The sequence below is a fragment of the Conger conger genome, chromosome 15 (genome assembly GCF_963514075.1).
Source record: "Conger conger chromosome 15, fConCon1.1, whole genome shotgun sequence".
Taxonomy (NCBI): domain Eukaryota; kingdom Metazoa; phylum Chordata; class Actinopteri; order Anguilliformes; family Congridae; genus Conger; species Conger conger.
This window is the reverse complement of record NC_083774.1, coordinates 15761858-15777631: the sequence shown is the minus strand read 5'-3', so window position 1 is coordinate 15777631 and position 15774 is coordinate 15761858. Positions and strand designations below refer to the sequence as shown.

The 15774-nt window shown below is 42.3% G+C and overlaps 1 protein-coding gene and 1 long non-coding RNA gene across 2 annotated transcripts; one reads left to right on the top strand and one right to left on the bottom strand.

Moving 5' to 3' along the window:
* Positions 1-441: 441 nt before the first annotated feature.
* Positions 442-3376, bottom strand: LOC133111061 (uncharacterized). The gene is made up of 3 exons (XR_009704964.1): positions 3261-3376; positions 1123-1210; positions 442-758 (listed from the first exon to the last, which is right to left on the bottom strand). It is a non-coding gene; the product is annotated as an uncharacterized LOC133111061 (long non-coding RNA).
* A 2262-nt stretch (positions 3377-5638) lies between these two features.
* On the top strand, positions 5639-15120 carry LOC133112011 (fibroblast growth factor 7-like). The gene is made up of 3 exons (XM_061222676.1): positions 5639-5924; positions 13969-14075; positions 14369-15120. Exons 1-3 carry the CDS (start codon positions 5639-5641, stop codon positions 14585-14587), a joined length of 612 nt encoding a protein of 203 aa, XP_061078660.1. The 3' UTR covers positions 14588-15120.
* The last annotated feature ends 654 nt before the right edge of the window (positions 15121-15774 follow it).

Here is a 15774-nt window from a genome sequence, read left to right as displayed (position 1 = left end):
CCTGGCAAAGCATCACCAGGGAACATACCCAACCTCTGATGATGTCTAAGGGTCGCAGAATGCAGGCAGTCATTGAATACAAGGGATTTGTACCTTCCATTCACGCTGTTCTGGAGGCAAAAGGGGCTCCTACTCAGTACTAGATAAGTGCACCTAAGTGTGTGAGTGTGAGTGTGTGTGTGTGTGTGTGTGTGTGAGTGAGATTTTACATTTTACAGATCAACATTTTACATTTTTCAAAAGAATGAAAGAGGAAAAGCAAATGTATGATATTTTACGTAAAATAAACAGTTTTCACAGTACCTTGAGGTAAAACTTAAGTTAGGTAAACTTCAAACATTCTGCAAAGATATTGCCATCTTTTTTTATCTAGAGGGACAGAGAGTACAATATGTACAATCTAATGAGGAGGGGGGCAGGCTGTTCCCCTGTGTGTGCCTGAATCTGCTGACGGCGGGGTCAGATCTGACGGGGACGACCAGCCAGCCTTGTCATGGGTGGCCCCTCGCACCTCTCTCTCCTCGGCGAAGGCGTACGATCCGTCACCTTTTGTTGCATTAACACATGCTTTCAGTGGGACCCAGGAAGGGCGGCTTCAAAGCGCAGGCTTCATTAGGGGCCACGGGAGTGCTGTTACTGCGGGGAGGAGCAGCTCTCGCTGCCCGGCCCCGCCGGGCTCCCGGTCACAAAGCAGACCTCGTCGCTGGACGCGCCTCTCTCACGGTAAGCGCAGACTTCATTTACCATGGTGACGGTGTCTTGGAGACAGTAAGGGAGCGAAGATTACCAGGGTTCTTGATGTGTGTGCCAAAGAGTGGGGAGTGAAAACAGAGCTCTGTGTTACCCTCCAGATTACAAGTGTGATCTCACGGTTTCCTGTACGGACATCGCATCTCACAGGGGGTGGGGGGTGGGGGGACCTTGTAACTTAAGATACTTTGATCTAAATTTGATAACTTGTTGGTAAAAAATAATTGGGGCCAGCTTGTGTTTAGACTTGGCGGAGAAATGGACTGACCTCTTGGCATGAAGACATTTCTGAATTCCATTTTATCAACAAAATAGTGAACTAAACACAACATTGGACAGAACTCAGAAAAAGTATATTTTTATGTTAGTCACCTCCAGTGGTTTCTTCATTCTGTCTGTCTTCATGGAGTTTATGGAGGACACTGTTGAGCCACCTCTCACAAGGGGAAATTCTGCTTTCCTGGAAAACATTTCTTTTGCTATTATTTTGCCTAATTATGTTTTTGTTTTGTTTTTTGGTCTCGTGAGCTAAAATACCAAGTATGCCCAAAGAGAGTGAGATACTAGAACAGATGAGTACAGTGGTTATATATAGACTAATGTTCACAGTCCATGGTTTCACTGCCAACCAATTACCATGGAATTTAGAAAGCACAAGCTTCACCCAAACACTTCTTACAGTGACTTAATCCACTGTCTAATAATAGCCCGGCCTCAAACACGATCCATTTCTCAAATGAAAGTACCAGCATAAATTTCAGAAATCATCACAGCTTGAAAGACTTTTAAACCCGAGAATATTGTGCACCATAATGTACAGGAATGCTTTTAAGTGCATTGTGACACTGCTGGTCAAATTCCCTCGAAGCAACCACAGAAATAGTACTATAAATTCTGAGCATCTAAACTTATTTGCCAAAATGAAAGAGCAGGTCACTGACAACAAAACATATTTACTGTAGGGGACTGCACAGCCAGTTATACATAAAACATTGCCTATAAATTAACTGACTGACAAGAACTGTCTTGTTTTCAAGACATTGGATGCGTAATTACTTTTGGTCCAAGCTTTTCCTAAGAGGTATCAAGCCTAGCACATTAATCTTAGAGGGAAGAAATCTCTGGCTAATTTATTCCTCTGGCCATAATCCTGTCCATCGAAATGCTCTGCAGGTGTTGTGGAAACCAGACGGACCTGGAGACTTCACCCATGGTGATATACTCCGAAAAGAACCATTCTAGGTGCAGCCAGCCTATTCTGGGTAACTGAATTTACGGTAGAGATTTATGTGACATATGCACTTAAAGGAAAAAAAACCTTTTAAAGTTTTGTTTATGCCAAAGTAAACTTGAGTGAATGCACACGGCTATTAAAGAAGGGTATGTTTTGGGATGTGCATGAGGAAGTCTTGAAATAATACTGTTCTTATTGCTTGCCATTATATTTATGACACATATTGGCAAACCCTTGACTTGAAGTCTAGTCTGTTGAACTGTGTGGCCTTTAAAACAAGCTCTACCGTTTTATTACACTGCATGTAAAGACAATTATCCAGTAATTTAGAAATTACATTCCCAAATGGGTTTCCGAAAGGTGATTCAAACTTTGTGTTTAACTGAAAGCCTTTTCTGCCAATTCCACTTTAAAAACCCAACGTTTAAAATGTATCACTACCATGTAAGGTGTGAAAACCCATTTATGAAAATATGCTTCTTGGATTACTCACGCATTCGCGTGTCTCATCGCAATCATTTGATCATGCTTTTACTGACAAAGACCAATTTGCCAGCTGGGAGTAAATCACAATGAAAGGTAATGTTTTATTGTTGAAAGCCATTTTAAAATCACGCACATAATACGCACTGCAAATAATCGGTTGTACCTACCACGAGAGATCTTCCTGACATTAAATTAAACTCAAAACGGACTTCCGCAGTTCAACAATCAATGTGACCACCGGCAGTCTGTATTAAAAATTGCACATTTGACTGGTCTATATTTTAACTTGGCTTTCACACTGCCATCTCCACACCTAAATGCCGCGACTGGTTTAGGAATGTGGCCACTTTCATGAATATGGTAAAAAATGTATTGTTATGAAAATAATCGCCTTGTCCTTTCGTACACTGTTAGTCGTGCACCACATGTGCTGGTCTTGGGGTTTGGTGAAATTCAAAGAAATTCTAAATATAATATAGTCTAGGATAGGCTTAATCGGTCTGCGAAACTGGCTCTATATCTTCTTTAAATGTTTTTGAACGTCCTGATTAAAATGTTTAAGTTGCCTATTACTTCATGATACTGTATTAGGTCTATATGGTCGTTGAGTTTCTCAACAAGTTTCACAAAGCAGGCTAACTTCATGTTTAATCTACGAACAACCAAAATAAAATATCTATAGGAATGACTCGCAGGCCTATTTTATGGTCATAATAAAAACAACCCTGAATCCAAGGGCAGTTAAATCTATAATTACTGTACTAACCCAGTCTGGCGCTTCTCCACTGACCTCTCATTAACAACACGTTTCTGCCCGCAGAACTCACTGGATGTTTGTTGTACCATTCTCTGCAAACTCTAGAGACAGTTGTGCATGAAAATACCAGGAGATCAACCAAACCTGTCTGGCACCAACAATGATTCCACGGTCATGTCACTTTTATCACATTTCTTCCCCATTCTGAAAAACAGCTGAATCTCTTGATGACGTCTGCATGATTGTACGGATTTAGTTGCTGCCACATGATTGGCTGATTATATATCATTAAATAGCATTAACAAGCTGATCTACATCAGCAGGTCTACATAATAAAGTGATTGCGAAGAGTATATTATTTGAATGGTATCTCCACACTTTATTATTATACCGTTGTTATCGATATATAATTGATTATATAGATTATTGATTATAATTATAATTATAATTATATAATTGAATCTAACTTTTTATTGTGTTGATCTACATTAAAAAAAAAAGAGTCGGCTCTTCAGAAATGCAAGCCAGATCGCAACGTTCACCTAAAAGAGCCGACTCGTTCCCTAACGACACATCACTAATCACTTGTCTCCTTGTAGTTACAACTCAAAAACTGTATTCGTTTCACCCGTAAACGCCTATCCAGAGTCAAACGCGTTCGTTTTCAAGACGATGTGAAACAAATACCGTACATTGCCCGCGTCCAATTCTGAGTGAAAACACATTGCTATTGATATTTTTCTGCATCTATAAGTATTGTCCTTGTCAAACAGCTGGAGTTCACGAGAGGACACGCGACCATGGCCAGTAGTTTCTGTCTCCTGGAGCGGTCTGTCGCTGTCTTCTCTGCTGAAGAAGATCACGTGGTTGAAAAAGAAAAAACGAAAAGACAGTTGAGTTTAAAATATGAAATGAAGTCTGAACATACTGACACAGCTTGTGACTTAGCACTGTGGAGCAGTGTCTTCATTTGAAATATCACAAAGCCACTAATCCTCGCCAGCCCCATGCCTGTTTCATCTCTATAAACATCTCCATGGTAGTTAAATTCGGTAGCCTATTACTCTTAACTGCCTAATGGAAGTATGCAACGGCAAAACCCGTATTTGTAGCCTCTGGAACGATTGGAACATGAACTGCGTTTCATGTTTGAGGAATTCGCTATATAGGATAATAGCCGTATTTTAAATATAACTGTATTAGGCAAATTATTATAGGTGCATTGCCGTTCTGCATAGAGACCACTATAATAAATATTTAAGATTGATATTTGCGAGTGTATGCTACGTGTATTTGAGTTTATGACGCCCTCTGCCGTTCGTGCTAGCCTTATGGTAGGGAATGGACTGCTTCTCCCTGCGCCAAAGTGACAACTGACTGGCTGGGCTTTACTCCGTCTCGAGGGAGGTCAGAAAGAGGCATTTTTCTAAGCTCAACCAATGACAACACGGCGAAGATGCACAGGCATATCTTCCTTGCGATCTGTAAGGGAGTCCTTAATGTGGGAAGCTGCGGGACAGTGGAAGTCCTTCCTCGGCACCGGCAGAACGCTATACTCCGATTACCTTTTTGGGGGAACACATTTGGAGGGGTAGGGGTTGGAATTTAAGATTATCATCCGACAGCAAGCAAAAGTCATCGAACCATAGCTGAAGGTATGTGTACTCTTCTTTTCTTTTCTTTTTTTCAAATCAAGGCACAATATAGATAGGTGGGTTTTTCTAAGGTTAACCACTGGAAACAGGACTGAGGGATGATCACCTGAAAAAGATGAGCCCTGAACGCCTTCTGTCTGTCATCCTGACTAAACAAGATCACTTGTGAAAGAGTTTGAGTTAAGTACAAGTGCACCAGAGATCACAGCTTCAAGAGTGAAGTGGAGACCGAGATAACAAGATAAAGCAGATGATACAGTTACTGAACTTTAACATTGCCTCTCCTTATTTAAATCTGAACTGCATCACAAAATAAGGAAGTGTATCACAGATGCAGCTCATGCAGTGGTTGTGAATGTATGCTGATCTGGGGGGGATGTGCTTGTGTTTCTCACCTGTAAGAGTCATAATGATTGAGGAAATTATACCAGGAACTGCTCTTGTGTTTTTCAGCCGATGCACCTTGGCCAGTAACCCAGACAGAGACAATGCGCCCTGAGGGAGACAATGGCTTTCATTTACCAGCACTAACAGTGTAGGTGGGAAGAAGGGATTACACACAAAGCCTCCTCACGCCCTACAATTGTGAGGACACCTGCCCGAGAGCTTCAGCGCTTCATTCTCCAAGCCCTCCCTGTGCAAACAAGCGGTCAAGTCAAGGAGCTACCAGCAACAAGTGCTCGTTCCCCCCCCTCCTCCATTGCTAAACTGACATTCCAGTATGTTGCTCATGGACACCCACAGCACTGCGTTATAATGCGCAGATGGGCGCTGGAAAGGAAGGTTCCGAATTTGCTCTCCGGACTGTGCCTGCACGTGGCGTTCCTCCTGGGCGGCGTCCTGCTGTCCCACGGTGACAGGACACCAGAGGAACTGGCCGCCATCATGAACTGCTCCAAGCAGGACCGGAACGGCCGGAATTACGACTACATGGAGGGCGGCGACGTGCGCATCCGCCAGCTGTTCAGCCGGACGCAGTGGTTCCTCACCGTGGACGACAGTGGCAGCATCAACGGCACGCAGGACCCCACAAACTGCTACAGTAAGCAACCCTACCGAGTTATCTGCATGGGGGTGAAATTAAATGCCGTACTCTGTTCAGGAAAATCTATTTTTAGTTTGATGATTGAAAAGGTATCGGTTGCCTTGGCCCTCTCAGTAGGGCTGAGAAAATGTGTTGAGATTTTCTTAATGTAAACTGTTAAGATTTTAAATCTCTGCCTCACATTACTTGCCTGGCACCACAATGGTGTGCCCTGCACTGGTTCTCCATCCCTCATTTATGACTCACACAGAGGTTCAGTGCAAACGAGAATTGGTGGCTTGCTTTTGTGTTGAATGCAATTTTTATTATTCACTGTTTTCAGCGAGTAGTTAAAAAAGAAACACAGAACATGCTCAGTTAGTTACTTCATCAGTCTTGGAACCAAGGATGATCTCCAAAATGATAATAGTAAAATCCACTGCATCTCAGTCAGTACGCTGTATATGCACACTGTTTTGGATGATGTAATCAGACTGGTCTTCACTGAAGGATCACAGATGTGCAAATTGACAGGATAAAAGCAAAACAAGTGTCTGGCTAACAACAATTCTGACGAGGTGAAGGGTTGTCTCACACATTGCAGACCCAGGTTTCGGTTAGACCCTGTATTTGGATTGGTTTGAGTCCACTAAAGCATCTTCATAATGTATACATAACATATTTATAAGCACTAAATGAGACTGACATAGATTCCACATAATTTACTCACCGAATTCTGTTCTATGCTTGATAAATAGCACATAATTAGTCATTACATTTAGGGTTATTGAGCTTTAAGATAATTGTGTTTTCTTATCATTATCTATGGCATGCTCTGTAGATAATGCACTGTACCATAATTATACTCAACTAAAACTAATGCTTATTATGATCACCTACCACATTGCATTATGAACAATAATGCTTCCATAATGTGTTAATACTCCAGTTAATAAGGCTATCATAACAAGCACATTACACTTGTCTAATAGTCAATCTTCTTGACTTCTTATGAGTCTTATGTAGGACTAAACACATCGTATGTGCATTATGACGATGTGAAGGGATACCTTAGCACTTATGGGGGTAGGGAACAAGTCCAGATTGAAAGGAGACGAAGTGGTCAATCTGTTATACCAATTTATGTAAAAAGACTTGTTATTTTCTTAAAATGCAAATTGTATTTGTAAAGCCGTCATCTCTCGAACATCCTCTGTAAACTCAGGAGGGTGCCGACAAACACACACGCAGACAACCACACGCAGATAAACACACATGCAGACAAACACACACGCAGACAAACACACGCAGATAAACACACACGCAGACAAACACACACGCAGACAAACACACACGCAGACAAACACACATGCAGACAAACACACACGCAGACAAACACACGCAGACAAACTGAAACACTTGGTGGCAGTCACTGCTTCCTTCTTTTCCTTTTGTTTGGAGTCCTTTGGCTCATGCCAAACACATGCAAAACTAATAACACAACCAACAATTGGCACAAAAAAATGCCTTGACCAATCATTGCTCATTTTATTGGTAAGCTTAGTACATCAGGCCCTCAATGTGCACTTGGGGCAGGTAGACAGCTGCTGGCCACAGTCAGTGCTCGGTGCCTGTGTTCGGGGCCCCGTACGGAGGGTTAGGATGATTCCAAGGGCCCTGACAGCGGCCCTCAAAAAATTACATTCCATTAATGGCATTTTGTCGCTTATCCAAAGCGACGTACAGTTGATTAGACTAAGCAGGAGACAGTCCTTCCCAGGAGCAATTCAAGGTTAAGGGCCTTGCTCAAGGGCCCAAGGGCTGTGTGGATCTTATTGTGGCTACACTGGGGATCAAACCACCGACCTTGTGGGTCCCAGTCATATACCTTAACCTCTATGCTACAGGCTGCCCCACAAAAAATGGTGCTGTAATTGTGCAGCGATGGGGTGGCCTGGGGTGGTGGGGCCCAATGTGAGATCCTTAAAATCCCTTGGGGCAGCCCTGCTGGCACTGGTCATGAATCTTTACCAGACTGAAGAGTGCACCACCACATGCGCATGAGTGAAACAGGGCTTGTGATGCATGGTTTAGATCGATGCAGCATCTGGACAGAGTCTGGGAGCCTTGGGTCCAGAGCACCTGTTATTTTTGAAGAGATACATTCCCTTCAGCTCTGGTGGAGAAGATGGATTTAACAAGCTTATAAAGTCGCAGAACATTTTACAAACGTGTTTATATTGGCAGCTCTGCTTTATGGAGTACAAAAAAAATCCGCTGTCAACAAAATTGTCACTTGTATGTATACATTCTAATTTCACTGCACCATACCCCCAGTGCACAGCTATGTACAACTTCAGCTCAGCTACTGAAAGAAAATAAAAAATCAGTCTCATAATGTTGAACAGAACCAGCCTTTACCATAAATAATTTTTACATTAACTTCATTGCAGGGGCTAGGGAGGTGGACTTCTCTAACCGGTTTTAACTTTCAGTTAAGTGAAGCCAGCTGTGTTATTGCCCAGGACGGCATTAAAGCCCCCAAAAACACACAGACAGCGGACCCACACGAAGGGCTGCCAGCCCGCTCGGTGTCTCACTCCAGCGGCCGCTCCCGCGGGGGCTTGGCGTGACTGAAGCAGGTCTCCGCTGCAGACGGGGGAACGGATGCTTGCGTAACGGCTGGCGCTGCGCTGCGCAGCCAAGGGACGGTTCCGCCCAGATGTGGCCGGCAGTCGCACGCACAGCGCACATGGAGACACGCGGACGAGCCGCCGTCCAGCCCGGCGCGGGGCACGGTTGTATCGGGAAAGAAAAAAAAGACGTCTGTTAGTGTTCCTCGGTCTCTTCGTGATACCTACCTGCTGGCTCCTTTAAAACAGGAATTCAAATGCCCGTATGTTATTGACATGTTTATGCACGTACCGTCCCCTCCAAAAGTATTGGGACAGCAAGGTCAGTTCCTTTGCTTTTGCTGTACACTGAAGACAATTGAGTTTGTGGTCAAAAGATGTACATGACAGGTCCTAATTTCAGCTTTTATTTCCTGGTATTCCATGGTTTCAGCCTTGGGTTTTGCCTGTGAAGACTGCATTTGCGTAAGTAAAGATAAACCAACGTGAAGATCAGAGCAAGCCCTTTTCCTTGAAAAGAGGGGAAATCGATCCGAGCCATTGCACAAGCATTGGGGATAACTTGTACAACTTGGAATGTTCTGAAAAAGAAACTGCTTGCGTAATGAGCAACAGACATCAAACAGGTCGACCAAGGAAAATAACATTTGATGACAGAAACATTGGGAAGAAAAACCCCAAAACATCAGTCAGTGACATCACAAACAATCTCCACAGGGCAGGGGTGAAGGTATCACAATCAACTGTTCAAAGAAGACTTAGAGAGCAGCAATATAGAGGCTATACCACAAGATGCAAACCACTCATCAGTAGTAAGAATCGGAAGGTGAGATTACAATTTGCAAAGTACAGAGCTACAAAAGTTCTGGAACAAAGTTTGATGGACTGACCAAGATGAAACTCGACCAAAGTGATGGAAAGGCCAAAGTGCAGAGAAAGAAGAGATTTGCTCATGATCAAAAACACATTATCATGATCAAAACTAGGGTCATATCAGCCTAAAGAAAACTGATTATAGCCTACAAACAATTTACTATCAACCTAGCTGTTGTGTCTTGAATTAAAATGGGTCATTTTCATATAAGATACAAATTCATTCATGTGTTGACTGAAGCCCCCTGAATGCCAACTTGAATCGTTGGGCCAAAGACTTCATTTGGGGTCATTGAACATGGCCAAAGCTTCCTTATATTCACAGGACGCTGGTCAGCCTGGATAAGCATGGTTCTCCAGCTCTGACATTAAAATGACCTGACAACCAAATTGAGGCAGCCTGTGTTTTGGCTAATGGCATATACTTTGAAGTCAATTAAAAAGTCAAATTTAATTGCACGTCCCTGAATCACAAACACATGCGTCTTCATTCTCCAAGTGGTTCTGCCACCATGGAGATCACAAAATCACTCAGGAGCTCAGGAGTCAGAAGGTAGTGCAGGTACCTGGATCCAATCAGGGGAATCATTTATAACGGCTTCATGAGTTCATACAATTTCTGTCATCGTCTCTCTGAACATCATATCGCGCTTGCAGAAACATTTTGGGTCATCTGCCAGAGCTGTTACCGGTTATGTGGACAACATATACTCACGGCAAGGGTTTGATTGATTTGATGGAGCAAATGTGAGCCGAGCTTTGCATGCAAAGCAAAGTATCACTTTCCGTGCAGATGGCTCCCTGGGTTTTTACACCAGAGACCTGCAAATACTATCAGTGAAGGCAACAGTAGGAAAAAGAATAACTCTGAGGGTTTCAGTCAGAGAGCTGTTTCATAACTCCTTATTTAGATTTCACTCTGGTGTGGCCTGTTTTTTCACTTCAAAATCCAAGATAAAGCTCATTGTTAAATAACAGTTTGTTGCTCCATATGAGTCAAACATTCTCATATGGAGCAACAAAAGGTTATAGATTAAATATGTGTTTTCTTGTCTAAAGTGCAGTCTGCCACATTATCCCTGCCCACTCCACTGTACCTCCCAACCGCTACACCACAATTTACTCACAATCCACTTCCTCTCCTGCACATACTGTATGTAATTGTGGCCCATGTAAAACCCTAAGGAAATCCTCCAACGGCCGGAGAGTTAGATGCTACGCTAAACGTCGGGATGGTGACCAGGGGCCGCCCCGGAGCGGTTGAGTCGCACTTGGCCGGCGCGGCGGGAGGGCGATCCGGGCCGCTGAGCGGCGGCAGACAGCCTGCACGACACGTCCCGGAGGAGAGCGGAATCAAAGAGCCGGGCTGCGTGTCTAAAGAGTGTAGCGGCATTAGGCACCGGCCACAAATTAGCTTAGCGTTTACTCCGCCAAAAGGCTGAGGCAGAGCGCGGGGGGAAATGTCTGCAAGCTGGGGGGAAACCCTGGTGAATCCGCACAACCCCCCCCCCCCCCCCCGGACCACGGGGCTCACGTGCGGTGCATGTGTGTGCAGCGGGGTCCCCCAGTGCGGGAGAACAGCTGCAGCTGCCCAAACGCTAAACGCTAATGAAGTCCACATTCAGAGAAATACCCTGTTTTTCCCCCGTAGACTTCCATGTGAACAGACACTGGACTCGACTCCTGTCTCCGGCACGCAACTCTCACAGAACAACAACAGCATGCCGCAATCATCCGTGTTTCTTTTTTTTTTCTTTTTTTAAAGGGAATTTAGTTATTTGGTGACTTCATGGACAGATGAAACTGTACTTGACAAACCATCAGAATCACATTTCTCCATTCTTTAATAAAAAACATGAACTAATAAGAACTGTTTCTCAACAAATTCCCTTTTTCATATTGTTTGGTCATCAAACTCTCCAGGTACTGGCTGGTTGGAGAAGAAAAATTACATTTCTTGTCGCCTCCACTCCCCATAAAATTAAACTAAAGGCCTGAAAAGTGATTTTTTTAGCATTTTCTTGGACTACCTTAATCTCTGCTAAAATAATACAAACATTTGTCTAATGAACTGATGATGGTTTTGTTGATGGTTTGTTTTTCCCTCATCGAAAATAACACAGGCATGATAGGCTGCCAAATGCTTTGTAAAACATTTTTTTAAATGTATTTAATGAGGTGAACTTATTGGGAGAACCTGCTCTTCTACAATAAACACTTGGCCAAATTAAATTGGTATTCATCATCACAAAAATAAGTTTCTTAGTTGTGTTGAATCAACTATATTGTATACTTCATATAATAGTATAATGACATTGTGCACTTGAACTGTTAATCATAAAAGGCGCCCTGTATACCTAGGCATAGGCCTGTAGTGTAGTGGTTAATGCACATGACTGGGACCCGCAAGGTTGGTGGTTCGATCCCCGGTGTAGCTACAATAAGATCCGCACAGCTGTTGGGCCCTTGAGCAAGACCCTTAACCCTGCATTGCTCCAGGGGAGGATTGTCTCCTGCTTAGTCTAATCAACTCCATTGGGCCATTAATGTAATAATGTAATGTAAAGACAGTGCATTGTGTAGTACAGTGGTTAGGGGATGGGGCTTGCACCTTGTAACTGTTCACCTTTAGCTAATCTCAATTACTGAGTAAATATCCAGCTGTATAGATGTATGTTAAACCACTAAATGACACTAATGTAATAAATATACAACTATATGTAATAATTCAGAGTGCAGGCTGTCCAGATGCCTGATGGAGGGGCCGCCCGTCAAGCTTTGATTGACAGATGTCAAAGCCAATAGTAACTTGAATAACTGAAAACAGAGCACATAATTATTATCCATGGAGGTGCACTTGATAATTGATATAGTTTCTGGTTCCCATGATCAAGTAACCATACCCCGAAATAGCGATGCTTTAAAAAAAAAAAAAAAAAAATTCTCAAGAAGTCATGCCAATTCAGAGGTATCCCCATTATACACTGTGTGAAACTGCTTATTCAATTCATTTTGAATCATCTGTATAAATCATTTAAGTGAATTAACATAAACAAATGATCTGTCGTTCTATGTATATTCTTGAGCTCTCATGAATATAATCAACATACGAGTCTCCACAAATGTAATCTAACCCTACTGCTTATATCCTCAGCAGAATCAAGTCTATTTGAATTAATATCAGATTAATATCACTCAGACTCTGAGGGTTTCATCTGAAATGTGGAAAAACGACATTCCCAGACATGGGAATTTTTATAATAAGAGGAGCCAAATCGGAACATCAAAGCAGTGAGTTCAGTACTCTGAATCACAGAAAACTGGTTTGCACCTGCAAGAGTGAATAAGGGATTTCAGGGAACTGAGCTAGTTACTTACACATTTAATTCAAGAAGAAGTGTTTACGTAGACTAAAAGGGAGAACTTGTTTATTTGAGTGTTTACACATTAATGGAAAGGTTCTTGATAGCTTGTATGCATCAACAAAAATTCTGAATATATTACTCACTAGACAGGGCTGTCGAGTAAATTGTCAACGATTCTCAATTCAGTGTATCCAGGAAATTGTAAGTGACATGATATGACAAGTGTGTTTCATTACAAAGGCAACATTAAGTAAAAATTCATTTGAAAATATCTCCTACACAATTAATCAAAACATTGCATTACATAACATAGCATTACATTTACAGTGAAAGGCTCACTTAGACTATACAAAATATAGCTGCAAAATATCAACAATCCAATGAATAAAAATAATAATGCAAATGCACATAGGGATTCACAGAGCTTTTAGAAAGTCAAAGAAATGAGTAGCAATGCTGGCCACCTCAGTGTTTGTTGGTTACAGAGACAATAACACCAAAGGTTTTTTTTTTACCCATTTGTCCCCGTCAGCTGCAAAACAGGGCTTTCAAATCTCATGTATTCTTATATTCGTACAGTACAGAACAGGGTGAAAGGGAAAGGTGCATGTTCGACAATGTCTGAGCAGTTCATTTGGTGATGACCATCACTGGACATTGTAGTCAAATTCAACTTAACAAATACTCAAATACCTGTGCGAAACATTATACAAACATTAACAATACAAACGTTACAATTGATATAGTTTCAGAATTATAATACACCTTCGTGTAATCTGCACAAAATGCACAACCGCATATCATGCAGCCTTTTACTGAAGTTTTGTAATACATCCTTCAGCTATGCAGAGAGAGAGAGAGAGAGAGAGAAAATAAGTTTCTCGTGCGTAGAGTTCAGTGGTGGTTTCCTCTAAACTAGCGTGCAAAGCGGGCAGTGGAGGGGCAGTCTTTTTCCCCCCAGGGTAAAAAGTCTTTAATCTGCTTCCCACATGTGCAATCGCATGAGCAGTCCTGAACGGCCACCCAAAGCATCTAACAACTCCAAACCAAAACCAGAGGGGCCAAAAATGGATTAGGAGAGCCCCCCAACCCCCACCACCTCTCCCCCCTCACCCCCACCCCCACCCCCCGCCCTTTCCTGTTGCTCTGATTAAGCTGATTGCTAAGCAGGATTACTCTGATTTGCTACAGGTATTCTCGAAATTCGGACGGTCTCAGAGGGGGGCATTCTGGCCATCAAAGGGGTCAAAAGTCAGTTCTACATCTCCATGAACCGGACAGGCACTCTGCAAGCAGAGGTAAACTGGAAACCCAGCATGTATTAACACAGTACTCATTCATATCATTAGACATGAACACTTTTGTGCTCATATTTAAAATGAACTGGATTTGTGAATTGGATATGCATTAATTTGTCTTTTTCCCAGATGAAAGGTAATGCTTTCCCTGAGTTTTAATTTGTCGATGAAACAAGCGACACACCCGTCACACCTGCTTGTAACAGTTCAGGTGACACAACCGGGGGCAAACACCTGTGAAAAGACACCCGAGAGCTGAATAAATCGAGCCTTTATCTGACTTCGCTCCTCAGAGATCCTACAGCGAGAGCTGCAACTTCAAGGAGGTCTTCCTAGAAAACTATTTCAACGCGTACTCCTCCTCCAAGTGGACTAAGCCCAACGGAAAGGAGATGTTCATCGGCCTGTCTCAGAGGGGCCGGCCGCTGAGGGGGAGAAAGACCCGGAAGGAGAACATCTCCAGCCACTTCATCCCTCTGAAATGCAGGGAGGAAGAGAAGAGGGTGGAGTGATCCGACAGGATGGAGGAGAGGATGATGAAGGGAGTCTGGAAGAAGGACACGTGAAGACCGGTGACCTCGCTCTGGAGTCATGAGGGGAGGCGAGGCGATCACAGTGTTTCACATGTGTGGTGCATTGTGGGTTATATTTGTTTCATTCATGTGCATTGTGGGTAATAGTTATTTGACATGCATTGTGTGTCACACAGTTGGGGCACGCTCATTTTACTGTAGCTGCTGTCCAATGAACTGCAGTCCAATGAACTGTGGTCAGACAAGTGGATGTACAGTGTGAATTAATCACCACCACCTTTGAGGGGCATTTTTAAAGCACACTTGCTTTTTTTTATTTGTTTGTTTATTTGTTTTTCTTATGAAGTGGCAACATTTGTAAGAAATGAAGGAACACAAATAAGGCTTTCGTTATTTTGCATAATGTAAGAGAACTAAAATATGTAAAAAAAATTCTATCCTGTAGTATTAAGGTAAGGTTTGTAGTACAGTGGAATATGCTAGATGCTTGGAATGCTGGAAGACAAAGACAATGTATTTTATTATTATTATTATTTTTATTATTATTATTACCATTACATTTCAACAGAATAGATGCAGGTTCATTTTAAAGTACAATGAATTAAAGAAAATTACATAGTCAAATTATTCAAGCACAGATTAACATAATCCAGGAGAATATACCATCAGCAAAGTCAAAGCAACTCAGTGCAGTCTAATAAAGTTAAATGCATGCTGTATTTGGCTATCATGTACATTCTATCTAAACTGTTTAATCCCTTCAATATTTTGTATGGCTGCTAAATGAATACATTGTGACCTTGGAATTATAAGGTTCTATCTGCATTCTGAGTAGGTTTGAAATATTGGGCTTCAAAACCTTCACATCCAAACAGCAAAACTGAAATGCAGGGCAGTTCATCATAGATTCAAACGACACCCTAAAATGCACAATATCAAAATCCTATCAAATTGCCCTATAAACGGCATATTTGTAACACCAACTCATTTTTGCAGAAATGTCAGTTAGAACGTATAATTCTAAGGTCTAAATGTTCTAGTTTAACTCTAGAGGACTCTGAAGCTGCTAATGAAGCGGGTTGTTCATAGGGAACAGAGGTATCTGTAATGGGTGTGCAGTGTTTAATACCATGAATATGTACAGGATTATATCAGCAGTATCCCTT